General features: G+C 37.0%; 2 protein-coding genes across 4 annotated transcripts; one reads left to right on the top strand and one right to left on the bottom strand.

The window, feature by feature from the left end:
- Window positions 1-57: 57 nt before the first annotated feature.
- On the bottom strand, window positions 58-20,316 carry LOC113665553 (N-alpha-acetyltransferase 35, NatC auxiliary subunit). 3 transcript variants are annotated; one of them, XM_089203515.1, is made up of 31 exons: window positions 20,173-20,310; window positions 16,121-16,397; window positions 14,288-14,397; window positions 14,052-14,125; window positions 12,986-13,048; window positions 12,563-12,596; window positions 12,331-12,442; window positions 11,935-12,009; window positions 11,168-11,260; window positions 10,512-10,586; window positions 10,257-10,323; window positions 10,092-10,135; window positions 9,730-9,783; window positions 9,466-9,555; window positions 8,734-8,851; window positions 8,441-8,529; window positions 7,441-7,524; window positions 6,584-6,643; window positions 5,927-6,021; window positions 5,506-5,572; window positions 5,108-5,206; window positions 4,843-4,896; window positions 4,394-4,518; window positions 4,229-4,311; window positions 3,496-3,543; window positions 3,026-3,108; window positions 2,746-2,811; window positions 2,160-2,270; window positions 1,332-1,415; window positions 620-700; window positions 58-317 (listed from the first exon to the last, which is right to left on the bottom strand). In XM_089203515.1, exons 3-31 carry the CDS (start codon window positions 14,338-14,340, stop codon window positions 258-260), a joined length of 2,241 nt encoding a protein of 746 aa, XP_089059641.1. In that variant the 5' UTR covers window positions 14,341-14,397; window positions 16,121-16,397; window positions 20,173-20,310; the 3' UTR covers window positions 58-257. The 3 variants fall into 3 exon arrangements, with proteins under 3 accessions (XP_089059641.1, XP_089059643.1, XP_089059640.1); XM_089203517.1 differs by lacking the exon at window positions 16,121-16,397 and having other exon boundaries at window positions 20,173-20,316; XM_089203514.1 differs by lacking the exons at window positions 16,121-16,397; window positions 20,173-20,310 and adding an exon at window positions 14,600-14,726.
- On the top strand, window positions 14,624-26,572 carry LOC113675595 (putative serine incorporator). The gene is made up of 13 exons (XM_089203518.1): window positions 14,624-14,790; window positions 15,406-15,573; window positions 16,230-16,408; window positions 16,756-16,835; window positions 17,672-17,765; window positions 17,878-17,921; window positions 18,807-18,883; window positions 23,520-23,616; window positions 24,115-24,210; window positions 24,319-24,448; window positions 24,570-24,631; window positions 25,074-25,206; window positions 25,518-26,572. Exons 1-13 carry the CDS (start codon window positions 14,761-14,763, stop codon window positions 25,672-25,674), a joined length of 1,347 nt encoding a protein of 448 aa, XP_089059644.1. The 5' UTR covers window positions 14,624-14,760; the 3' UTR covers window positions 25,675-26,572.
- The last annotated feature ends 468 nt before the right edge of the window (window positions 26,573-27,040 follow it).

Here is a 27,040-nt window from a genome sequence, read left to right as displayed (position 1 = left end):
AATCTGACGAATATGCAGACTAAAAAATGGAGTAGCCAGACAAAAAAATGAAAAGTGTTTCTTATATAGATTTCATTTTAAAAACGACTTTTTACAAGCATGTCTATCATTCTCTGACATTTGATGGAAAGAATGGAAGCCAATAGCCTTGGCCAAGATATGAAGTGAGTGAATTCGATAGACTTCACATAGCCGTGCTTACGCATGAGGTGAAAACTATCTTTCTAGGAAATCAAAGAAATTTGGATCTGTGAGTTTCATTTTAACTTAATGATTGGAAAGGCTCGGTGGCATTGAAAGTCAAACTCTGGTGGAATCTAGAAGAGAAAAAATAAACAAAAACATTACACAAGCAAAACAAAATTTTAAAAAATTAATTACCTGTTTACTAGTACAGCAGTAGTTTGGACCTATTTACATCGCCTATTGTAGCTAAAGAGTATCGAATCACCAGCTTCCCCCAGGCCAGCGGCCTGCATGTATTTACTTAGGATTCTCATTAACTCCTTGGGGCATCTCCTTTCAACCTGATTGGCGAATGGTTTGGTTTACTGTACTCAAAAAAAAAAAGTTCTCTCCTTTCTACCGTTCTTATTTGTGAAAAGCTGCTAATGCTCACCTTGGAGTCATGTTTGTGGCCTCCAGCAGCCAGTTTAGTGACAACGAGGTTTGTCTTCGTCACTTTTAGTAACAGTGCAACCTAAAAAAATGACCAACACAATCACAAACATTAGTAAGAAGAAAACCCTTTAAGAACCTTTAACTATTTTGATCCAAAAGCTAGTTTTAAGGGAGGAAACTTTGATGGGAGCCTACCTCTATTTTCTCTCCTTTTCGCTACAAAAGCAGCAAACGAAAGAAGATAAGCTGGTTGGGCTGCGTACAGATTCGAGAAGAATATCCACCTTTGATGGGAGAGGAGACTTATAAAAGATTGTCGCATGCGGAAAGTCTTATCAGGTGACTTAAAAACATTGGTACAAAGAAAATTGACGAGCTTTGCTAAATGGTGGTAGGCTGTCCCTCAGTGCAAATAAGTTGGTCATTTAGACCAGCCGACCACTGCAGTCGATCAGGTGAGCGAAGAAGCAGTGATTGCCAGGGAAAAGACCACCTCACTTTTCTTTGCCGTTTTATGGTGCGAGCTCGCTTTTTTACTCGTTTTCCCAGACAAACAACTAGCTCGGCACAGAGAGGGCAGAGCTGATTCAAAATGCTCGAAAGAAGCGTAAAAGTTGAAGCGCAAAGTAGTAGCTGGCTTAAACCACTCGCCATAAATCGGATAAAGAGATCAACAAACTTCAATGCTTTGAAACGGCTGGTATCCTCACCTCACTATGTACATTATTAACAACTTCAAAAATGGACTTCGCTTGCTGAAATGAATTCGATGCCATCACAAACAGGTCTGTGTTCTGAAAATAATGAGACCGGAAAATTTTTCAGATTAATCACGACAGTTCCCCCGGCAAGACGGAGGAAATGTAAAACGTTCTATCTACTATAACAGAGACTCCAAATTTCCAAGAATTCGATGGTAGTTTGGCTTCACTTCAGACTTATACCAATTCTCCATTTTAACTCTGGAAATGGCTACAGATTGCTCCGGACTACTTTGTCTATTTGGGGTGCTTGTTGAAACTCAAGAGTTAACACTGCCAGCAAGATGTTAAGATCTTTATTGAGAGAGTATCACTCTGCACGGCGGCCGGTAATGGGGGATAGATAGTCGCGTGGCAGCTTATTTGTGCGGCCTCACCGCCCTCGTTTATCTAAAAAACAAACACAAAAACAAAAAAGAAGTGTTTCGAATGCAGCATTATTCAATGCTGGCAGGAGGAAACGTCCCAGATCTTATATTATCGTTCAGCAGTTCACCGCTTTTTTTCTCCAGTCATGATTAGCTCGTAATGAATACTCCGGAAAACAAATTGATTGCGCTCCCAGAGGGAGTTGAGTTTACATATGAACCAATTGCCAATTCAGGTGGTCTAGGTTTACCTTTAGAAATTCATGTTAGCTTGGCCAGAAGACCAGGTTCGCGTAACAAATACCCTGCATACCGCAAGGAACTGAATAACTGGAGAAAGAAATTGAGACTTCTTCCAGCAGGAGCAATGTTTACATAGCTGGAATTTGTTTTGGTATTAAACTTTCACCTGCGATGCATTCATCTTGGACAAGTTGCTATACTCCTTGTAATGCGCGTAATACATCGGCTGAGGGGTATCCACAGCTTGGAATGGCATGAAACGGCGCTCATAGCGGGTCTGTAATTATGAAATGGACAAAAAAATAATGAAATTAGTTGACTGGTACTAGGAAGTACAATTAATTATAAAGATCACAACAACATGGAGTTACAGTATATTCTGATTTTGCCAATATTTCCAACGAAACTTCTTAAGTACAGAAGTAAAGTTGAAAAAAAATCTCCACAACGAATGGAGATATTAAATGTACCAACGGATGGTAGTAAAGTGAGCAAAAAAATCCAATTATTAAGAAACCAAATCGGACACTGTACTCCTGTCACCAATACACCGAACACACAACCTCTGCGGTGTTGTATATTCCATGTATGCTTTGTGTCTCTGAAACAATTCACGGCCGAAACACGAGCAGGCTCTACTCATATGAATTCTTAATGTAATAGGTGAAACAACTAAGTTCACTGTTTCTTCAGGTGTGCTTACTTTCAAAACAACTTTTTTTTGTAGTAAATTTTGACTTCTTGGTACGCACCTGTTCGGAACCAAATTTATCCGCAGGCTTTCTTGTTTTGTTTTGCATTTCAAACCCCTCAATTGCCTGTCAAAAGAATAGGATTTCAGGAAAAACACGTTAGCTTAAGATAGCATGAATGCATGTATCTTTGAGAAATTGAAATAATCAACCCTTATCCCTTGGTATTGTGGAAATTTAACTTCTACAAATAGACATAGACTGCACTGCTGAGAGAGCATTGGGGCCATGCGCATTAACTTAAGACTGAGATCAAAAGACATCAAATTGGTATTGTTACCCTGAGATATCCTTGACACAGGTGCCTCATTCCTTGATATAAGTGCCACATTCCTTGGTGTTCCTGTATGGCTTTTTCACTCGCTAACAAAAACGAATTAAACTGTGTTTAATACACAAGAAGCAACACGGCTCTGTTCCACAGAGCAGTACAGAAACGGAACACGTATTCACCGGTTTTGGAGAAATTTTTGCCCTTATTCAGTGAATCACTTAAGGAAAACCGCGACTAACAAAGAGGAGCTTCTTCTCAGTACTCCATCAATGAACTTTATGTACAGCACGATGAAAGCTAAAACAACCTAAATATATTACCAAACGTAAATGCCCTGAGCGGTCATGCCCGAAGAGGAGAAGAGAGGGGGAAGGGAGAGAGTAAGGGAGAGCTTTATTGCGACTGATTCAGAGAAGTCCATCGTACGGGGAAAATTTAAAACAAAACCAAAAAAACCTAAGCTCGCTCTTTCTTACCCTTCTTTTTCTTTTTATTTTTCTTTCCACTCCGTCCACTTCTCTGCTCTGAAATAAATGAAGGAATGTAAGTTCGTTTGGCCCTCAGACACACTAACATCAGCGGGTATTAACGTTCTCCCTACTATTCTCCATACTTTTCCTTAGGTGCTGACAAGGAGAATTTGTTTAACAATCAAGAGCCTTTTTAGTAAGTGATCGTTTCCTTTATTCTTGTGACCTGAATGTATGATTCAGGAGTGATATTGTGAGAAGAAATTACATGCTGGTCACTCGAAGGGGTCAAAGGGTTAATTTACAGGGATAGGGATAGTAACACCACAGTTACGCTTGTTAAAAAAATACATGCAAAAATTTCAGCGTGGGGTTATTAACTAGGAGTACAATGACTAATTCTGTAAATAGTACTAAAAGTTTGAAAATAAAATGAAAGTTTATAAAAAGTGAAAAGATGATTTTTCATGGAAACTAGCATGGATAAGCACTCGTGAATTTAACAGACTGTAAACACTCTATTGTATTGACTATCTGAAAATTTACGAGGAATGGAGCAACGAGATCAACGAAATGCCTCCTAACTGAGAAATTCACCTTCAAATTCAGCCCTCAGACATTGTTTGGTATTTTTCATGAAACTCTCCAGTAAACTCCTAGTTAAAAAACGCCACACTTTTGCGAGTGTGTAATTTGCGACACACGATTGAAAATTGCTCTTCATTTTATGTCTACCTACCTAGTGCAGTCTCTTGGGCCTGCAGTAATTTTTCAGCACGATTTAGGCACGTCATGTGCCATCCGAACAAGAAGTCCAGGTACCTGAGAAGTCAAAAAAATACAATTCAAGCTTCGGAGGAAAAAACCCACTCCTCGTCGGCGGTTTTGAGTTGCGATATCTTACCAGAAAACGTAGTGATACTCGTGCGGACTGTAGAGTTCCAACTCAAACCCAGACAACAGATATTGAATCATGATGTTTAGTGTATGGTACAACACCCATGACCCAAAACAGGCAAAGTGCTGACGCTAGAAAATACAGAAAAAACAAAAACAAAAAAAGACATTAAGTCAGTATAAGTTTTTTCTTTCTTTGGTTTCTGGTCTTCAAAAACAAACAAAATGATTCTTGTCTTGGACTGGAAGAGCATTTATATGGTTCCTATTGATAAGGTGTCTATTAAACTTTCATTAACGCAATTACCAATCAGCCAATCGCCAAAAGATTGAGGTCGAGGGAATGGCAAAAATGAAAGCAAAGAATGCGAAAGAAACGAAGCAAACAATCTTCGTTTGTTTTCGACTCACTAACTCATCGCTCTAGTAATCACTTACTTTCAAAATTGTTCCTACCTGAGGCTCTACTTTGATTAACAAAGTATGAAGTTGCGCATCTACTTTGTCTGCCTGGAAATGAAAGAAAAGGGTCCTTTCTTAATCTGAATTACAATACAGCAAACCTTTTTCTTTAGTGTTAGTTTCCAACAAGTATTCCCCATACAAAACTTCGAGCAGTTTCGCGCCCATCCATGTAACTTCTAATCTTTTGCCTGTGGGCTATTAAAATTTAATCGATCGCATGAGGTATTTAGCTCACGAAGTATATAAGGTGACCTACTTCATCCTGAAGAGCAGCAAACTCCTCCAAAAGATGTGCCAACTTGTCTCGCTGCCGAGCACGATTGTGACCGAGAGCATGGATAATGGACTTCACAGGCTACCAAAAAAAAAAAAAAACCCAAACAAATAACAAAAAATAAAGTCGTGGATATACAAGCAGTACGCGTAAGTAGTAGCGCTAACAATGAGTGGTAAGTATCACTACAATTCGCTGAAATCTGCAGTAAATGCAGCCCTATCACACAAGCGCCAAAAGAACCGATATGGCGTTCCGTCCTTTCCATGCAGCTATATTATTTTTGTTGAGAAGTGCAAATATGCTTCCGATGGCCACAAGAAGAAGGCACAACTAATAACAGACGTTAGAAAGTTACCTTCGTAGAGATCAAGACCTACCCTGAAAGCTCTGTTAATAAAACTATCGGCTAGGTCACTCGCTTTGGGGTTGGTACTGAGGGAGGATCTGAGACAAAAACAAACAAACATAAAAAACCAACTCTTTATGAAAAGGTTCTCAGTAGACTAGTCTTGTACCAGCAAATATGAAATATGAAAACAAGTGCAAGGTGGAGCTTCATAACTGTCTACAGTCATGTTTCTGTGTTCACTTATTGTAACTGATTAAGTCATTGGGAAGTTTCTGTAGGTCATTATGTCCAAAATGATTGGAAGACTAGTAAATAAGGTGCACGACGTGACCCGAATCGACTCAACAAAAACAATAAAGAAAGAATTCTTTTTTACTGTACATAACTACAAAACCATGTCTTGTATCCCCCCCCCCGCCCCCCTGCGTCGTAGTCAACATTGTGCTTACTTCTCAGCAATGGACGGCGGACTGTTAAATGCTTTGATTGCATCTCTGATTGTCTCGGCTCTTCCCAAAAGATTATTGTTGCGCCAAACAAGAAGCTGTACATGAAAGGAAAAACATCACGAATGTCACTCAACAAACGTATTTTGTTTGTAGCCTGTCAGTGACGCGGTATACGATGGCCTAGCGAGGCCAAAAGTAGGTGACTGATTACTGTAAGCGCAATCATGGCTGTGAAGCCTGTTGGACGGAAAACCGACGATAACGGGCTACTGTTAAAACCCTCCTAGAAAGTCTCTCCTTTCTATAGAAAACTGCTAATGTCAAATTCACTGAGACTGTCTAGTCTTTTGAAATCATTTCCATGTTTTTTTTTCTGTCAGGCACTTCGAGATGGGAGAACAAAAAACTGTGTTTATCCGTGCCACTACCTTTAACTGTGCTCCAAAATTGACGTAAATTTTCAGTTTTCCATTCGCTACAAACTTCTGTCGAGGATTGCGAAACTTTTCAGGAAACAATTCAGGAAAAGAAAGAATAATGGACTGGGATTTTGCGAGAACAGCGCTTCTTATTCCAAGTCAAGAAAGACAACAGATACGTGCGGAATACTAAAAAAACTAAAATGCTTCATAAGTATCATTAAAACAACCAAACTACCTGTAAATATGAACGCGTCAAAACACACGGCCGTTTCTTGCTAAATTCTGAAACGAAGTCCTGCAACAACATACTGTAAGTGTTAAATTTGAAACGCTCTTTTACTTAGTGATCCGTCTAGACATCTTTTAATAAGGTAAAATTAATTTGTTGCTGTTGTTCATCTACGTACTCTGCAGATTGACCTTCACAACTACTGCACTTTTTCTGGCAAATAAACCATTGTCACAAAGTTTTTTTCGCAAGACTGAGAGATGCCAGCGAGCACGAAAAATTGGGAAACTTAATTTCAATGACACTATTACACGTCAGTTTGGTATCACTAGTCCCCTGAGGGAAGCACAGGCGAAAATTGTTGTGAGAAAGTAATCAATTCATATGAATAAAGGGGGTAAGAAACGGTGGTGCTGCGTCGGTGGGAGAGTATAACAGGGTAATTTGGTATTATTAACTGAGTTGATTACGTAAATTGGCCATCGTAAAGAGTTTCAAAGCTGACGTTTCGAGCGTTAGCCCTTCGATCTAACAAAGGGCTAACGCTCGAAACGTCAGTTTTTAGACTCTTTACGGTAGCCAATTTACGTCATCAACTCAGCTGATAATACCAACTTACCCTGTACTAATTTCAACTTCGGCGCAGATAGACCCTTTTCATGACAAATACTAATAACAGTAAAAATGATCCCCCTGAGGTGCTTATCCGCTACAACTCCTGGTGTGACAGCGAATACGACTTCCAACTGAAGATAACTGATTGAGTTATAAGCATCAGAAATTTCTTGGCTATGATGGGTACAGTCACAGCTCAACAATTCAATGTAGTAATTTTCATGCAACGTTTTAAAAGTTCCACTTACAATTACAATGTGAAGCGACGCATAGTTCACTACATCGCAGATATGAAGAAATCTTTTGACCATTTCTTCGGTATAATCAATAGCCTGAAAGAAAGTAAACCTCTATAATAATTTATATAATAAGCTGAAGTAGAGACGCGATTTGATCAGTTCTTATTAAATGTATAAAAGGACGTCTTGTTGCAGCGTATAGATCACCCCTGATGAAGGCACTGGACGGGAGTGTCGAAACGTTGGGTCTATGAATTGTAACTTCTCGGTTACATTCATTAAATCTTTAAACCAGAGTAGCATCAAACCATGTCTGATTGTCCACCTGGTTGCCATGTGAACTTTTATACAGCTCTTACTTATGATCTATGGGGGACAGACGCATCGATGACGTCATCACTGACAACATTTTGCTTTACCATGATGTCGCGCATCTGTTTTGTCATAGGTCACAGATGACGTCAGACTGTGATAAGAACACCAGTGAGACACTCAGCTGCGCCTGTGTGACACTTTTTTTATCGGACCACATTTTGACATCATCTGTGATCTTTTACTGCACAGACACATGGATTCTATTTGTTGAAAAATAAAATGTTATAAATCACACTCTTTGGTCAGACATGTAATCTCAATAGTTAATGTGGCGACAGATCTTTCATCAAGTTTCTTTTGTCTGTGAATACCATGGTAGTTACCAATAAATATCCTTGCTTCTCACAAGCAGGATCTCACTGGTTTTTTGCACTAGCCGCGATTTCATCAAATTCTGATGGGATATGCAAACTACACATTTTAGCAAGTGGCGATTGGAACTGTGAGTAAATCGCAAAGTAACAGTATGTCACCCTGATATGTAACCTAGCACTTATTCTTGAATCTACCAATTAAAACAGCGCAATGTATGCCTCTGTTTGTTCAAGCTAACAACTGCATTATATACCAGATGAAACACAATTTTGCATCTTTGTTAATTGATAACATTTATTTATTATTTACAACTGTTCACCTGGTATCGACCAAAAATGGCTGTATATCTCGGAAAGGATGGAGGTAAAAGTCTCTGATTGACAAGCGGTTCAAAACCCATTATACTACCTACAAGGACATCCAATAAATAAAAGTGTGTGAGTTGTTCTCCGAGTCTGAAAAGTCTGATACACATCTTTCTGTTACTAGTAACCTAAAAGTATCTAACTATTAACTGTTTGATGAACACAAATTAAATCTAACACCAGTTCAAAATGTATGTCAGAAGAAAAACAATTCAATTCAAATCATTTAGAAAGCATGATGGGATACCTTGCCTGTTATCACCCATGGATATTGGTTGAACACCTAACTCTACAGTCTTTCTGATTGGTTCAATCAGAGACAATGCAGTGCTTAATGACTGCTTGCCTGAGGCCACACCTGACCCCTAAAAATTGTGGATTTAAGAGTAACAATTCATTTAAGTAGTGCACTCATCTCCCAAGAATGGTGTGACACTTGCCATTTCCAACAAAAAAGTAAACAGGAATAAGACTAGTGTGTGCATAGCTACAAATTTTTCTTTGAGTGGTCAATCGAGTATCTCATGAGTGAGTCCAGCACCAAGAGAGATATAGAGTCAAACACTTGAAAATAATTTTCATATCTATGTTGTGGTTCAATTTTATCTTTGATTCAAATTTTATTTTCCTTTGTTTCAAACTCATTATCCTGCATTACAATACCCAAAAACAAAAGAAAAGAGAATTTGAACCAAGGATAAAATTGAACCACAACATCTACAAGCAACCATGTAGGCCTTTAGCAACAACAAAATTTGATGATCTTTGATCAGAGAAGCGTGAAAGGCAAGTGATATGTCAGTAGCTGATTAGCAAAACCAACCACACACAATTTTTTTTTGCAGTTTACATCATGTTTACATTTATACAAGGCAAGGTGCTAAAATATCAATTGGAAGTAGCTAGCAAGTGTCAATAATCAGTGCAAAAAATAAAAAATTGTTGAATTATTGAATTTTAGCATTAAGATTCCACACACCTCTGACTTTTCCAGAGCAACTAAAGTGAGGTAGAATGATTTATAGAACTTTAATCTTGCTAAAACAGCTTCATACTCCTTAACTTGGCTCTGCAAGGAAAAAGAAATATTGAGAAACAGATTCTTAAACATACATTTTTATCATCATTTTTCATTCCCACTCTAATTGTCACTGTGAAAAGTGAGCACTATGACAATAAACATTACAGAAATAAACGCAATTACACTTTTTTTTTTCACACCAATTTGTAGAGTACACCATACCTTAACTGTATCTAAGTCACAGTTGGGTTCCTCTCTCAGTCTGGTCTTCAATGGCTAGAAAACAGATTTGAGAGACATACCTTAGGGTATGGTTAAATGTACATTGTGCAGAGGACTGGGATTTAAAAAGCTCTGGTTTATGATGATGTAACCCTTTAGCTCCCATAAGTTACCAATGCCGGGTTTCTCCTTACAATATCAATGTAATATCAAACTGATAAGTGATGAGAATTAAGAAATCTATTAATTAGGGGATTCTTAGTTGATCCAAAACCAAATTCTCCAAACTAACATCATGAGAATTGCATGGCAGAAAGTAAGGAGAACTACTCTTGAGATCTTGGGAGTGAAAGGGATTATACCTTTAATTTTCTACCAACTTCATCTTCTGCCTCTTTCAGCATACCTATAGGAGATTGAAATGAAAAAATTTAAAGTGCTTATAATTATTATTATGTTTGTTTATGATTTTGTGATTTTTATGACCTTTTAGTAACCGTCAAACTGAGAGGATATTGACCACAAACCTGCGGCTCTTGTCTCTGTCACTTGAGTTGCAAATTTAAATCCATAAGTAATTGCTTGAAAATCTTCCTGGAAAAAAAATACAGGAATTTCCAAGAACATTCTCCCTGCCAAGCTTTAGTGCTTTGTGTCTTAATTCAGATGCACTTGGCCCAACATTTAAATGATGAGATTTTTTATTAAATATGAACTTAATACTAGTCATGGTGATTTTCTCATAGTGAAAAACCCAATTTGTCACTGAATCATCATCTTACCTCCTCAAATACTTGAGCTCTGTTAACAATAGACTTGATTAGGTCACAAGTTTTTAACATGGCTATACAAAATGCCTGAAAAGAGATGCATGGCATCAGACTTTCCTCTTAAGTACAATAATTTTAATCAATACCTAATAAGGACTGCTCTTATTTGTCAAAATTTATTACTGGTACTTTAATTGTAACGGTAACCCAAGAATATTACCTAACTTTAGACCAAACTTTCTAAAGGCTTGTTGATGTAATATGATTCACCCTGATGAAGGACTAACGCTGGCCAATTTACTCAGTTGATAAGGCCAGATTATCTTATTGGTGTAATAACCCACATTGAATGTTTGAAGAACACTGGAAAAGTTGTTAAATCACTCACCTTTAACAAAAGATTAACAAGCTTTTCTCAAGCACTCTACACATCCTACCTAGGTTTGGTTTAGTGGACAGTACCCCACCAATGGGAAGTGCAGTCTACTGCTTTTACACAGAATTTTTGAACATTGGAAATAAACTGACATGTGGTTCTTTCACAACAATTCCCAATCCCCTATTTACCCATAAAGTAACTTTAAAACTCTAAGTGTGGTATCAGTAGATGTATGTTAAGTGAGGTTGACAGTAAATTATGCATTGTGCTCTTAAAAGAAACATGTTACCTTAAGGCAAGGGTCTTCAATGATGAAGGGATTATGCATGTAGAGACAAGTAAAAACGGTCTGTACCAGGGAATGTCCATCTAACCACGTAATCTGTATTTTAGACGAGAGTGAATGACAAAATAATGATAGGATGAGGCCTAAAATGGTGGAAGAACAATCTGGCTAACATAGAGACAAATAGCAGGTTTTAAAGATTCACAAAATAGTCAATTACATGAGGTTGCTGAATCACTGAATCACCTACTGAATCACCTACTTTCATTGACAGAAGAACTAACAAGGAGATTGAATGACTGACTAACAGACTAAGACACATTGAATGCCCAACTGATTGAGTGACTGTTAAACTAGCTCCATGACTTGATCACCAAATGGGAAACTGGATGCTTGTCTGATTGACCTACTGATGGAGAGACTTATTAACTGGATAACTACTGGTAACAAATTAACTAGTTGTGTTACTTATTCACCAACACCTCCACTGACTGACTGATGCATGGATGCCAATGGACTGACAGACTGACTGACTGACTGACTAACTGATGGACTGAATAATTCTCTGACTGGTTTACTGGCTACCTGATGGCTAGCTAAGTAACTGAACAATTAACTAGCTAAATGGCTGTCTAGCTCACCAAATAGCCTAGTGACTGATTAACTGATCAAACCAAAAGACAAAAATTAACACACAAACCAATTAAGAAAATATTGGCCAACTTATCAAGTTCAAATTTTGCAGTTGATATCAATTTAAATGTACCTACCAAGCAAGCTATCAATTCATCCATGATACCAATAAGTTCTTTGGGAGTTAAATCTTTGATTCTTACAAGACCAGCCTTGGTAAGAAAAAAGGAAATCATGTCTTTTAGATGGGAATTACTCACCAGCTTTCTCCAGCAGTAGATTTTAACAAAATAGTAATTAGCTACTTATCCCATATTTAATTTTAGCATATGCACATCAGTACCAATATGGAAGCATTTTTCAAAGATATTCAATAAATGAACAAGGCAGAAAAAAGTTGAGGTCTTCACCTAGTCAAAAATATACTGTGCAGTGGTATCCATCAAAAGAAAGGCAGTATTTTTAAGCAAAGGAAAGTTACATGCTGGTTTGCACTGGACATAAATATAGACAAATAAGATCCCAACACTAACTTTAACTGCTGGCTCAAATTGAAGAACTTTCTTTGCTTTGTTACACAACATTCCAGCATCCATTTTGGGATCCATCATCTCAATTGCTGACATGGCTTCAAACAAGCCAAATCTTGCATAAGGAAAAAAATTAAAAGAAAAAGAGACTTTGTCAGACACTCTCCATTGAAAGCTACAATCTGAAAATTTTGATTGCTGAAAATACTTACAATTAAAATGACTATGTACTTACATGTTGTCATGCACAAGCTCACCCAGTTTCAATTCTGTGAGAAAAACAGAAAATGAAAAGTTACCTCAGTCTGTTGACGAGTTCATAATCCCTATTTTTAATAGTATTGTATGTTTAAGACCACACAATTAGAAAGGAGGGCAAGTCATTAATCTGCACCAATTACTTGTAGACTGTGTGTGCTTCAAGTCTGAAACTAGTGCAAATGTCTCAATTTCTTGGAAAACTTCAGCCTCTTGCACCTCAATCATCGTCAAATTAGGATGCAAGTAATTTAACACAACTTATTCTAATCAAATAGCATTGAATATCAACTACACTCCTTAAAAGAATGGCTGCTTAATTTCATAAAGCTTGCTAATAACTGACTACAAGAAACAGAACATCTTGGTTAGATTACATTTTATACTAGAATGGTCTTACCAGATGCAGCCTCTGTAAAATTGTCTGTAATGTCTTCCCAGTTGCACTGAGGTTCATTTGCACCTGAAGGAAACAGGGAATGAAAGGTTACTGCATTTAACCCTTCAACTACCATGAGTGACCAAGACATAATTTCTCTTTATAATAAACACAATCTCAACCAGATAAGTGATGAGAATAATAAAAAATATTGATTTGGGGATAATTGGTTGATCCAACACTGAACTAACATAACAAGAATTGTATGGTTGACAGTAAGGAGAATTAAAAATTTGATCTTGAGTTAAAGGGTTAATAAACACATGTACTGCCCTGCTACACATTAATCACTCTAAGTGATAATTTAATGTTGACTGAGTGTTCCATTCCATTTGAGTTAGCAAAATTAATGCTTAAAGTATCCAATTTCCATCTTTTTTAGAAAATCACCTAAGGTGTTGAAAACAATGTAATGCAGAACCACAAATGTTTAAATTTCAGATTTATACAGGTTGGCATCTTAACTGTGTTATAGACCAATAAAGTAACAACTACAATAAAAATGGGGAAATGTACACGAATCAGGGTAGGGCACCACCCTTGGGGCTTTAGGGTAACCTTACTTTGAGACATTTTTAATCTGATAAAAGTTACTTTGCCGAAGTTATAATCAATGAAAGAGGGGTAATTCACCTGGTGTACAATTGGTGATATTACACAAGAACAAAACCTGACCCTTTTGCAGAGAAAGCTAACTGAAAAATGTCTCACCTGATATCGACTGCAAATTGCAAACTCTATTGCCATAACAAAGTAGGCACCTGATAACTACGCTCCACTACACTAGACTGATTTATGACAATCACTTATAAATGTTTGGACAATAACACAAGATAACAACTACGCAAAACAATTTCCTGACAACGTTAAATGAACTTTCACCGCCTTGAGTGGAGAATAATGGTCACATAAGTTTATGCCTTTCTAATCCAATTTATTTTCTGGTAAGCTTAAATTTTTTTAAATTGAAGTCTGAGATAGATTTAAACCATATTGCACTGCACTCGATGGTTCAATGTATACTCACCCAACTTTGAAAGAGTCTTTGTAATAGACTCTACGCCACTGACAACTTCATTTGTGAGAGCGGACAGTTCATCGCTGCAAATTAACATCGATTTTTCCACAAAGATTAATAAAGTAGAACAGCACGCGTAGGTCAATCCGATATTAATCCAAAAATATAACCTGATCGCTCAAAATTAGCCGAGAAAGGGCTTGGGAATAACTTTTTGAAGGAAACGAAGAGAGCCTTACACCAACCTATTATCTTTGTCGCCTGCCTCCTCAAGAGCAGCACTCTCGTTGTCCGCCATCTTGAATTGCTCGTCCTCAGTCTTACATCGACCTTTTTATCCGACAGGGACCTGAGACTTAATCAAATGAAATTTCAAATAAATAACTGAAAGTAAACATTTTTTTTTCGGTATTTAATGAAAATCAAATGGTAAAAAGAATATAAGTTGAATTAAAATTCTGATCTCCTTCCAGCAAGAAAGTTGAAACAAAAACGAAAACGGATGCCGTAGTTCCTAAATTCTTTATCCAGAGTTCCAGTACATGAATCGTATTTACCGTCGGACGTAATCGGAATGCCGAAGATGTCAGTCGAAAATATTGCGAAGATTCCGAAGACAGGAAAAAGTTTTGTTGTGGGTCTAACGCACAAGGTGGATTACTAAGAGATAAAATTATTCGTTCTTCTCCATTGTGGACTAGTCTGTTCTCTGAATAAAATGGGCTCCATCGTCTGTACAGCTGCAACGGTAGGCGAATTTTATTATTTATTGGTCCTATTTAGTGAAGCAGACTTCGATTTTCGATTCAAAAGATGCCAATTCTAGTTTAGGGAGAAAAACATACAGAGTACGCTTTAGTGAAAGACTTAGGGGTTGAATTTTCTTCCTTTATTTCTACAAGGATCATTATGATCTTTAGAAACCTTTCAATGGCCGAGCTTTTTATACTGTGCTAAGATCTTACCTCGAGAACAACAAATGTGGTATAGAATATCGTTCTGTTGACCACCGCTTAGCAATTCAAAAATATGGTGATCTATCTTCGCACCTGCTTCAAGATTTGACCATTTACTGACACAAAATAATGAACCGCATCCTGGATATGGCTCTCTTTTCTTGACTCTGGCCTAAACATAATGTATCGGGCGACATGTAAATATTGTTCAACTTTGGCTGGAATAAATGCCTGTTGACATACAGTTAACATGCCCCCCCCCCCCGCTCTGCCACGCCCAATCTTTTCCAGAGTTTGTTTTGAGGAGAGGGTCAATCTTGCATGTTCAAGTATGTTCATTTACAAAGATTTAACTTTGAATTGTTTTCACACAGTATTGATTGATTTCTTTACATTTTAATATCAAGTGTGCATGTTGCTGCTGCCCAACAGTTGCAAGCTGTTGTTGTGCATGTTGTCCATTATGTCGCAGCTCAACTTCCACCAGGATTGTATACACACTATTTCTTCTCATTGGGACAATTTTGTCCTGTGTGATGTTATCCTCAGGAATACAAGATACCATGGTAGAGAAGGTAACTAAGTCACTTAGTAAGTCTAAAGATGATGATATAGAAGTCATGCAAATGTGAGGTTTGACAATAATTTCATTCTCAGCTCAAAAATTTTGAGTCAATTTTGATTTTTGTCCTTCCCCATTAAAAATGCTAGCCTCCATCACAGTGTGCCCTTTTCTAACCATTTCACCCCAAGCAATGACCCAAAAGAAAGTTCATCTTACAATATGAATACATGTTCAAAGAGAACAGTGGTGAGAATGAAGAAAATATCAACCATGAGATATTGCTTGATTTAAAAGCACATTTGGAGGGCTGAAATTAGACAGACAGAGCAAATGATAGATATTTAATTGTTGGAAGTCAAAAGGTTAAATACAATTCATGTTCAGTAACTATACAAAAAGAATTGCAGTACGTTTATCCATCTAGCAGTTCATAAGGGTTAGAAAAAATATATTTAAAGATACTTGGTCCTAAAACTCCCACCAAATGATAATGCGGTGTATAATTTGCACACAAAATTCTTACAATGGAACTTGAACTAAAACATGGTGCTACTTACACAGGGCATGGTCATAAATATCATTTACTTGCACTCTTGCAAATTTAAAAATGTCTGAGCTGCAGCATCTCAGAACTCTTTTTTCTCATTTCATTTGTGACATCTCTAGGTTCCATTCTTTAATGAAGCCTGCGAAGCAGCAACTTTAAGAAAAAACTGTGATGTGTTGGTTGGTTACTTGGCAGTTTACAGGATTTGTTTTGGAATGGCAGCCTTCTTCTTTCTTTTCATGATTCTTAACATTGGGGTTGGCTCCAGTAAGGACTGTCGAGGTGGACTGAACAATGGGTGAGGAGATAACATTAATTATATAATTATTAAGTTAGACTTGTGAAAAAAACTGAAAAAAAACTGAAAAAAATAAATAAAACAAAACAAAACAAACAATTTATATGTTTATTGGTGCATGTAGGAATCATGAATAATAATTATGTTATAAAATGCTATCTATTCCATTATAAATGCAAACTAATTGATCATTGAAAATTTCTCTTGTGCTGCTCTCAATCATGTTTGAACCTCTTGTGATATCATTTAAAGCTGGTGCATTGAGCCGGCAATGAGTGAAATTAAATGAAAGATCAGTCTGTAATTCACCTTCAGTTGAGACACTTTGTTATCCATAATTTTTTTAGGTTCTGGGGCCTTAAGTTTATTCTTCTCATAGCTTTGTGGGTGGCTGCTTTTTTTATTCCCAGAGGAAGCTTTGGAGTCGGTGAGCAAGACCACGGTCACTTTCCTTGAATGTTAACCTTATTATAAGTTGCTTTAAGTGTAGAATTGTTTTATCCAAAATTGAGAAATCCTCTCTATTTCTCTCTATCTCTTGGGGGATTCATTAAAAAATAAAAAATAAAAAATCATTGATTTTCTTGAGGGGAGAGTTGGGACTGAGCATGGAAGGGGGAGGGGGTGAGGGTGTTGATAGGTTAAATGATGGAGTGGGCAAGGACATCTGCAAGTACCACATTTATTTACCTATAGGCCAAGCTTGGCAATAAGCAGAGACACTAAACTTAAGAGATACAATAATGGGTGAAAGCTTTCAAAAAAAAAAAAATTGGAAAAGTCCTGGCTATAAGCCAAGACTTAAGTTTCACAAAAAAGTTTACTTGAGTGAGTGTCCACTCAAAGTAATTCATGGAAGGGCTCCTCTCATGAAACATGTCAAAAGTTGTTGAAAAATATCAAACTTTTGGCTATAAGCCAAACCCCTTTGTTCGAATTTTTTTTGGCAGATTTACTCTGTTTTTTAAAAAGTTGGTCAGCTTATAGGTAAATAAATACAGTTTAACTAATAAGCAAGTTTTTCACCCAGAGACTAGAAACTTTTGAAATTTGTAGTCATTTTTATTTTCAAAAGTACATGACTGTGGAAATACTTGATAGACAGTGTACTTAGGTTATGTCATTTCTGTGTTCTGATTTGTCACAGAGTAGTATTGTCTTGCAGTCATCACCTCATGTACTGTGACTGATTTTTAAATTTTCCAGAAATTGTTCTAATCCAATAACACTCTATATATATTTTTTTTTTTGGTTTAATTTCAGCATGGATGTATATTGGGTTCATTGGTGCCTTTGTATTTATCCTTATTCAACTGATTTTGATGATTGACTTTGCGCACACATGGAATGAGATTTGGTACAGTATAATCACAGATACTGAAAGTGACTTTTACTACTCTGAAATACATGTATTGCTCTAATACTTGCTGAAAAGTATATGTTAACATTGTCATTTTTTTTTTTGTTAGGACATCGAATGCTGAAGAGACTGATAACAAGTGTTGGTTTGGTGGTAAGTGTTATGAATTCTTGACTTGGTGTACAACTTTTTCTTGAAAGGCTCCCTCATGAAGCATTTCAAGAAAAGAGCTAAATGAAAACTTGGTTGTGAAATGTGAAAAAGCTAAATGAAAACTTGGTTGTGCTGGTTGATGGGGAATTTTACAGTTTGTCTCAATTAAATGCTGATTGGGTTTCAATTTTCAATTTGATCTTCTGTTTCTTGAACTTACCATCCAGATACTCTTAGAAGAATTTTTAAGGCATTTGTGGTAATGTCATTATTTGAATTAATGACACAGTATTGATTAGAGATTGAAAAATTAGTCATTAAATTAGTATGCATTGGGAGATTGAGGTATGCACAAGTCATTAGAGGAATGGTGAACTTTTAGCAGAGAAGGCATGTAATCAGGAAAAACTCAGTTCCCTTTGGGGAAATGAATCCAGACAGTCACTTTTGTACATGGTAGGTTTGCCATCCTATATCTGTCGAGCTACAGAGAACTTTTCATTGAGCAAGGCCAATAAAATGAATATATATATATATATATTTAACAAATAGATTCCAAGTTGCCGTGCGTCTGTTCAGTAATAGATCACAGATGACATCAAAATGTGGTAAGAACAAAAAAGTGGCACACAAGGCACAACCAAGTGCATCACTGATGTTCTTACCACATTTTGACGTCCTTTGTGATCTATTACTGAGCAGAGGCATGGCAACTTGGAATCTATTTGTTTTATATAATAAATAATTAAAAAAAAGTTTTAATGATGATGTCATCTATACGTCTGTCCTCCAATAGATCATAAGTGAGAACCAATCAGAATGCGTGCATAACTGAGTTTATTATATAAATAATTATATATATCAACAATTATTGTTTGTTTTTAGGGCTGTTTTTCTTCATGTTCCTGTTTTATGCTTTGGCACTGACTGGGTTTATCCTCTCATTTGTCTTTTTCACGCAGGTCAGTCACAATTGTTAAAATGATTTGTCTGGGGAAAATGATTTGAATATTGATACTGTCATTCTTGTAGTTGGGTAATTTAGTGTTATCAAATGAGTTTAAAACGAAAATTGGCCACCATTAAGAGTTTAAAGGCTGACGTTTCGAGCATTAGCCCTTCATCAGAACGATTGGTCAAAGAACCAATCGATCAGATGAAAGGCTAACAGTTTCAACAATGTTGGACGACCTGTTCAAACGCACCGAATATTTGGTTCTACAAAGTGTTGAATGCATGTGCAAGCAAATGTTGAAACTGCTTTTGCACAACGATTGTTTAGGATCCGATATGAAACACGAGCAGTGGGAACAGCTAAAATCAATTGGCTGATTGATTTAATTCAATTAATATATGTAAACATTTAAGCGAACAATTCTGAGAATAGAATAATCCTGAGGTTTTTACAGGAAATAAACCTGGTGGAATTCACTGTCGCAAATCTTTAATTTCACCAAGTAACAAAAAAAGGAAAAAACACAACACATCAAAAAAACAAAACAAAACAAAAATTTGCAACCACAAAAATGTGTTCAGCGTTCGAAGCAGGAGACTGAGAGGTTTGTTTCCAATTGCAAGCAGAAGAAACCTCTGTAAACAAAGATCAGGCGAAGAAAGGTTTGGATCGTAGCCTCAAAATTTGAGAACGTATGCAGACGGAAATTTGATGCACATAGGATGTTATCTGGTTCTGTTTCTGTTCACTACATGTTGAAAGTAGGCAATTTAGTGGTAAAAACTAAGTTGAAAACGTAAATTGGCCACCGTAAAGAGTTAAAAAGCTTTTTTACCCTTTACGGTGGCCAATTTACGTTTTCAACTCAGTTGTTATCACCAAATTACCTGCTATATTCTCCCACCGACGCAACACCACAGTATCTTTAGAAACTTGCCCCTTCTATGCCTGCTGAAAGTGTTTAGTATTATGCAATGTTGGATGGTTAACACAATTCTGAATCTTTCAGTGACTTTTTGGAAGCTGAAGCGGAAGTGAGACCTGGAGGTCTTTTAGATTTCTTTCAGGCGACTTTTAACTTGTCTTATCATACCGTAACCCAAATTTCCTGGAAAAATAAGATTTTGATCTAAAGAGAACATACTGACTAAAATTTCAGTAACCAGTCGCCACATATCCTTTCCGAGGACTTTGTGTGTGAGACTGAGGCCGCAGGTTTGCAAGTCAGCAAATGGAAGATTTTGATTAGAAGTAAACAAACAGTTAAAGGGGTAGTATGATCTAGAAAAATTTTACCTCTATTTGAAGAACTTTTCCTCAGGAATTGGAAAATTATTGCCGTTTTGACCATTTTGCCTTGCAATTGTGACAGTAGCGATTTGAAGTTGTTCTTATCAACAACTTTCGATACTAGAAAAACGCCATCTTGGATATGACGTCAGCTATGACGTAGCAATAGTCAAACCTTGTTCCAAGCTTTGAGCAGATTGACCCTTCCGCCGAGTATTTCTTATAACAGTTAAACTATGGTTAACTTTCTTGTGGGTTACTGTCATAATACTCACAAAAATACAGAAGGGAAAGGAGTAAACTTCTATAAGCTACCCAAAAATGAAAATCTAAAGAAAATTTGGTCGGCAAAAGTAAAACGGGAGGACGGTTTACCGAAACCCGAGAAATGCTACTTCTGCTCAGATCACTTTATCGAGGAAGACTTCAAGCGGAATATACAGGGTTGAAAGTTGTGCCTTTAGACCTTTGCTTTGCTTCAAATTGAAAGCTATATTTACCTTTCACATATTCAAAATGTAGATTTTCCTTAATTTTTTAAAAGAACCACTCTAATGGAAGCGAAATAAATTGAAGCTTGCATTGGTGATTGACCGCGTGTGGTAAATTCAGTCGCGACCAAAGGCGACATTCGCCGTTTTTCCCAAAAATGTTGCCAAACATTTTTCCAAAGCAATATTTATAATTATTTTAAAAGGCAATTGAATATTTATTAATTTTAGAATCACCGTAAAAATGTCTCCTTGTCACTCTGTGTAAATAAGATAATAAGGAAAACCATTAGTGTGTTCAGTGGTTGGTTTTTTCTTTCTTGTCGAAAGTATATTATACCCGTTCCACGCCCACCAAAGGAGGACCTCCTCGCACGGCATGTATCCAGATTTGGAAAAAAAAATTAAGCAAGTGAAAAAAATAAAAATACAAAAATTAAATAACCCGCCTACAATGCCACTAGCATTCACATCGTTAGTTTTAAGTTTTAGGAACAGACAGTTCAAGGTATTTTAATGATTGGAACTGGAGTCGATACCCTTATAACGGCGTAGAAAAACCTCCTTTAATGTTTAGGAAATACAAAGACAGTTTTTTTTAATTAAACGTGACTATCCCGGCCATGAGTCATTCTCCTCAGCGTCTTTAAAGCCTGTATAATTTCCGGCTGCATTTGGGTAATTACTTCTCATTGATGCCCCAATACGCGAAGGAGTCACGCGTTTGTTCCCGTTACCAAGATTGTTATAAGTCCACCAAGTGGACTGTCTATAACCCGCCAATCGCATACTCATATGAAAAAAACAAAATACTCTTATACATGGTCAGAACGGAACCAAGACAAATGCATTTGAAATAAACAAATTGTACTTCGTCAAGCAGGCGCCTATTTGTAATGAGATCGATATCCTAAGCTAACACTTCGACAACGGGAGACTTCCTGACGCGCGTCGTATAACGTGAGGTTCTGTGTACACGTAACAAATTTGGAACAGTAGACCTCCTTTTTTTAATTTTCCCAGAGTAGGGAATGTAATAATTCTCTTTAGTACTCTTTCATTCAATTTTGTCTCGTTCACGTTCATACTTACTCATGATTTACCTCCATTAGGAAAACAAAGCATACAAACTAAAGAAATCTATATACAATTGATATTGCGGTGAAGTTCACCCCTACGACAAAAGATTACAACATCGCTTGGGATAAAAGGGCTGACAACAAACTGCATTTGTTTCTTACGGTTCGCATCAGACTAACTTGCAGACAACTTAAGCGTTTTGTTTGCATGAATTTTGCGAAAATGTTTAGATTCTGTCAATGCTTACTCATTTAACGGATAATCTTCAAGTCAATCATTTCTCACTTGGTGCATGCTAATAAGGGCTGTTCTTAAGACGTCGGCCAGTAAACACATGGGTCTAAATGATCCGTGCTTAGTAATACACTGAAGCTTGTTCCCAGCAATTTCAATAATAGTTCATGACAGTCAGTTAGCAGTGTGAAATAAATCCGTCGCGAGCACTGCGCTGTTCTTTTGTAAAAAATTTTAAAAACTATCACTTTAGAAACAAAGATGTTATTTGAGAAGAATTAACTACCTTCCAGAGCGAGTCAATCACCTAGTACATTAATTTCTTGACTGCAATTTAGTTTTCTGTTGGCATCTCTTGACAGTTGCCGCGAGCTAAGAGCACCATTCACGATTTCCAAGACGTGAGTGCGTAGATGTTTCTCCTTGTATATCTCTGAGTTTCTTCGTCAACAAAAATTTCTCCTTCTCCTGAAGACGAGCTATGTTGCGGCTCAAACATGAATGGACGAATTACACCGTCTGGATTAAGATCCAAGTCGAGAATTGAATTATCGCTCTCCTTGCCGCTGTTTTCTATGTTTTCATCCATCTTAGTTGAGATTACGATGCTTGACCATTGTACGTCATAGTACGTCACGATGAAGATGGCGGATTTCAATTCCAAAATGTCAATTTTTAAAACGCGATTTCTGGCAACAAAAACACTTTCAGCTTAAATGAATAGCCAATTATGACAAAACAAGTCAGGACCTTTTGATTTAAGCAAACTTCTTCTAGGTCGTATTTCTCCTTAAAGTCTTTTACTACTAAGGGAATATAAAATTTAATTAGCTTGCTCTCGTATTTCATTTCGTGAGATGGTTGATTATATAAGGGACCAGGGAGGGTAAGATTTCAGGGGTAGATGGAGGTTTTGTTCGATTCTCGTATTTCATGTACGTCACATGTTGTCGACTTGCCTTATCTTAGACATTTATACTTTGTTTTAGGTGGTTTTAGATTGTGTGCGAGTGGCTGTAGATGTTTTTAAGGTGGTTGTTGAAACTTTTGAGGTGGTTTTAGGTGGTTTTAGGTCATTTCATATTTTAGTGCGTACAGACTTATATAAATTGATCATTTACCAAAGTTTGCCACAGAAAACTCTGTTTGGAGCAATTTATGGAACTAATTGGCTAACAAGATCAAAATTCTCTTTCATATTATCCTCTGGCAGGTGCTTTACCGAAGTAGCCACCTACTTCAAATCTTATTGAAAGCACTGAAATTGGCCACCACAAAGAGTTCAAAGGCTGATGTTTGGAGCATTAGCCCCTTTGTCAAGGGGTTGGTCAAAGGACCAATCACTCCGACAAAGGGCTTACACTCAAAACATCAGCCTTTACACTCTTATACGGTGGCCTATTTACATTTTCAACTCAGTTGACAACACTAAATTACCCCGTTATACTCTCCCACCAACACAGCACCACAGTTTCTTTAGAAACTTACTAGTAGACTGAATCTCACTGTTAACATTTTTTTAAAATTTAATTGTATTTTTTTTTTTAGTCAAGTGGTTGTCATCTGAACAAGTTCCTCATCAGCTTCAACTTCATAATGTGTTTTGTCATCTCAGCTATTTCAATTCTGCCCAAGATCCAAGAAGGTGCATACATAGTAGCATTACTTGACATAAATTTAATTAAATCGATTTATCAGTGTCTTTGCAATTGTCAACCAAATTGATTGATTTTTACAAGTCATCTATTTATTTCTTGTAAGTTACCAAATCAATTTTGAAAATTTCAAACTCTTACCTGTTACTAAACTCACTTTTATTAACTGACTTTAGACAGTTATTATTAGCTTTAAACTCTTGTAAGCCCCTCATTTGTGGCAAATGGTGGGAGAAGTTTGACCCTTTAGGTAGATGTGATTGTTCAGTTGAGGTTGAAACTCATAAACAGCTAAATTTGAATTTATTTCTTATTCAAAGTATGAAGGAGGAATAGTCAGATCTTCTCTGTGCCTAAACTTAGCTTGCTCCAAATTTAAAGCAATTTATCAGCGGTTGATTTAATTTGAGCAAGTGATTGTTTTGAACAATTTTATGCTGGTTGGTGAGCTTCATTCACCACAGTGACTGCACCTTTTTCTCCCACAGTACAACCCAAGTCGGGTCTCCTTCAGGCCTCCATCATCTCTCTGTATGCCAGCTACCTGACCCTATCGGCTCTCTCCAATGAACCAATAGAAAAAGGTATTTTTGCTGCATTCGCCATTGGCAACTGAGAGGTTTGCTGGGATCTGGCAGGAATAATGAGGGCTAGATTTTAAGATAATGTGTTGTTCCTTTTTTCCTTGTTAGTACAATCTCAGGGAGGAAACAGCACCAGTGAAGAAATTTGTGGGAGCTCAATTGGGACAATTGAAAACTCAGAGACACTGGCTTTAGTTGTTGGGCTTGTTATAATGGTTGTGCTTGTCATTTACTCAAGGTCAGTTTCAGCCGCGTCAGTAGTAATATATTGTTGAGTGTCAGGCAAATTCTTATTGCAATAATGTTTTTTTAAAACATCCTCAAAATATTAAATCTTAAATTATGCCATCTTGTTGTAGTCTGAGAACAGTAGGAAGTGCAGATAAACTGGCACCATCAGCAGGGGCTAGTTCTAAAAATGGTATGTAAAGTCCATTTTTATACAGTAGGTGTAGTGGTGCACAAGATATTTGAAAGCCTATTGGCTTACTCAGGCAAGTTATTGGCAGAAAATGCTTTTTTTCGCTATCTTTCCTGGACAGCCTGATGTTTGAAAAATAAGAAGGTTTAGAAATAATATGCTCTTTCAACTTTTTTGTGACTGTTCCAGTTTGCTACAAGTGGCACATTATGGCTACTAGATTGCAGTTTACTAGCAGATAATTAAAAATTTACTGGCTGGGTGAAGGTATTGTCATTTGTTGGTAGCAAGCAGAAAAGTTGGCATGCAATAAGAGCTTTGAAGATCAGTAATTAACCTTCTAGATGCTGGCACTCATAAGTTCAAAAGTTTTATCTGGTCATGAATAACTATTTCTACAAAGTTCTCAGGAGGTTTGTGTATCTCAAATTCTTAATTACAGCTGATGAGGAGAAAGGAGGGCAGGAAATAATAAGCGATGAAGAGGAAGAAGTGGCTTACAGTTACTCCTTTTTTCACTTCATTTACTTCCTGGCCTCGCTGTATATTATGATGATGCTCACAAATTGGTACAGGTGAGCTCTTTTTGTTGGGATATTGTGCAGTTCTCAAGCAGAAAAATAATTTGGGTTGTAAGATGGTTTCTTGAAAAAAAGAAATTATTCAGTGTAGCTTTTCAAGGGATGCAACCAGATGAATAAAGATTAAATGAAATACTATTGCTAACTGATCATATGGAACCTTGTAAGAGTGCTTGTTCAGCTTATAACATATCTTTGAGAATTTCTGGCATAGTGGTCAAGATAAATTGTTATTTGTCATCCTCCTACATTTAATCAACGTATTGCACTGGTATGTTGAAATAAATTGTTTCTTCTCCCAATAGTCCCCAGGGCAGCGATCTAAAGGATTTCCAGAAGACTTCTGGATCAGTATGGGTCAAGATGATATCTTGTTGGCTTGGTTTTGCATTGTACCTGTGGACACTTTTAGCTCCTGCCTGCTTTCCAGACAGAGACTTCAGTCGTACTCTTGCTGCATAACAGAGCAATGATACAGCGTTCTAAACTTAGTGGTTATTTTAAAGTATATATCATTGGAGTATTAAAAGTTAATAAGATGATTTTGAGTAAATTTTTCAAAGACAACAAAACTGCACAGGCCCGTAGGGCGAGTGCAATTTGTAGTCTTTGAAAAATTTACAAGTGCGTATTACACCAACTTGCAAGAGAACTCATGTTATTACTTGTTAATAATGTTCGTGAAAAAACATCACAGAAAGTCAAGACAGACGAAATGCTTTAACTGAGCATGTGCTATTTGTAAGTTGCGCCCGTGTTACAACTTTGCACTCGTGTTGCATTAAAAGGCATTTGTTTTCAACCTGTCAGAAGCGGGTAATTTTTTCATGTACGTTATTACTGACGAAATTTTTGTATAACTGCATTTGTTTTGCTCGGGTTTACTCTCTAATTAGTTTAAAGAAAACTCATGCCACCTTCTCACCCAATCAGATGCAAGACTAAAAACTGGGGCCTCTAGGTCACTCGTGCTTTGCGTTTTCATTGGCTCCTTTGGATATAACCCCTTGCTCCGATTGGCCTTCGAGATATTCGCGGTAGCATTGACCGGTTTAGTTGAAAGTTGCTCCAAGCAATAAAATGAGGTTTAGATTTTGGTGCAAGGAGTAACGCGAACCAAACTGTTCAGTCAGAGTTATTATTAGTATTTTTTTTTTCACAGAAGCTTGAGGTTATAAGCTAATGGCACTTCGTGGACTGCTAGATCATATTTATTATATGTACGATATATAACTGTCGCGAAAATGCGTCTGAGAAAGTTAACTGATGGGAAGCAGTTTTATATTTGTGTAGTTAAACTGGAAAATAATCTTACTTGTAATGCAATTGTAATTTTTAAAAATAAATTCAGTAGAACTGAGTCATACTTAGCGAATGATTGTTTTTATATCGAGCGGTGGTTACACCTTTTAAGATATTCCTTGCGCGCCAAATAAACAGCCAGATGTAAACTATTTTAGTCGGACAAATTTTCGCGTCTCGGTGAAATTAGGAAAAGAAAGGTCGTGTCACATCATATATATTTTTTTTTGGCGCTTCTTCCCTTGGGGCGTTACTCGCGATTCGCGCTCGCCTGTTCGCCGGAGAGAAGCAGAAAATTACGCCACTTCTGTTTTGCTAAGCTACAAAAACGAGCAGCGGAGCAACGAGTGACTTTCTCCCGCTTGCCAAGTCTCGAAAAGCGAAAAGCTTAAAAAAGCATGCAAACTCGCCTTCCATGCAAGCATCTCGTTAATTTTAAGCATCGTTCTTTCTTGACTTTACCGTTCCCTTTAGGTACCTGTCTTCAACGAGAAGCTTTCATACAACGTCGACTCATTAACGCACA

This window comes from Pocillopora damicornis, chromosome 4 (genome assembly GCF_964200805.1).
Source record: "Pocillopora damicornis chromosome 4, jaPocDami1.2, whole genome shotgun sequence".
NCBI lineage: Eukaryota > Metazoa > Cnidaria > Anthozoa > Scleractinia > Pocilloporidae > Pocillopora > Pocillopora damicornis.
Note: the sequence above shows the minus strand (reverse complement) of the source record. Positions and strands in the feature narration are given on the sequence as shown.

Bases quoted from the DNA above. Each gene is read 5' to 3' on its own strand.
- LOC113675595 (XM_089203518.1), top strand. From the start codon at position 14,761: ATGGGCTCCATCGTCTGTACAGCTGCAACG. The intron at 24,211-24,318 runs GTATTTTTGCTG...TTTCCTTGTTAG, and splicing joins CAATGAACCAATAGAAAAAG to TACAATCTCAGGGAGGAAAC. The intron at 25,207-25,517 runs GTGAGCTCTTTT...TTCTCCCAATAG, and splicing joins ATGCTCACAAATTGGTACAG to TCCCCAGGGCAGCGATCTAA.
- LOC113665553 (XM_089203517.1), bottom strand. From the start codon at position 14,340: ATGGCGGACAACGAGAGTGCTGCTCTTGAGGAGGCAGGCGACAAAGAT. The intron at 9,784-10,091 runs GTATAATCCCTT...TCTGTTTTCTAG, and splicing joins AAGTTGGTAGAAAATTAAAG to CCATTGAAGACCAGACTGAG. The intron at 3,109-3,495 runs GTAAGAAAGAGC...CGTTTTTGTTAG, and splicing joins AAATAAAAAGAAAAAGAAGG to CGAGTGAAAAAGCCATACAG.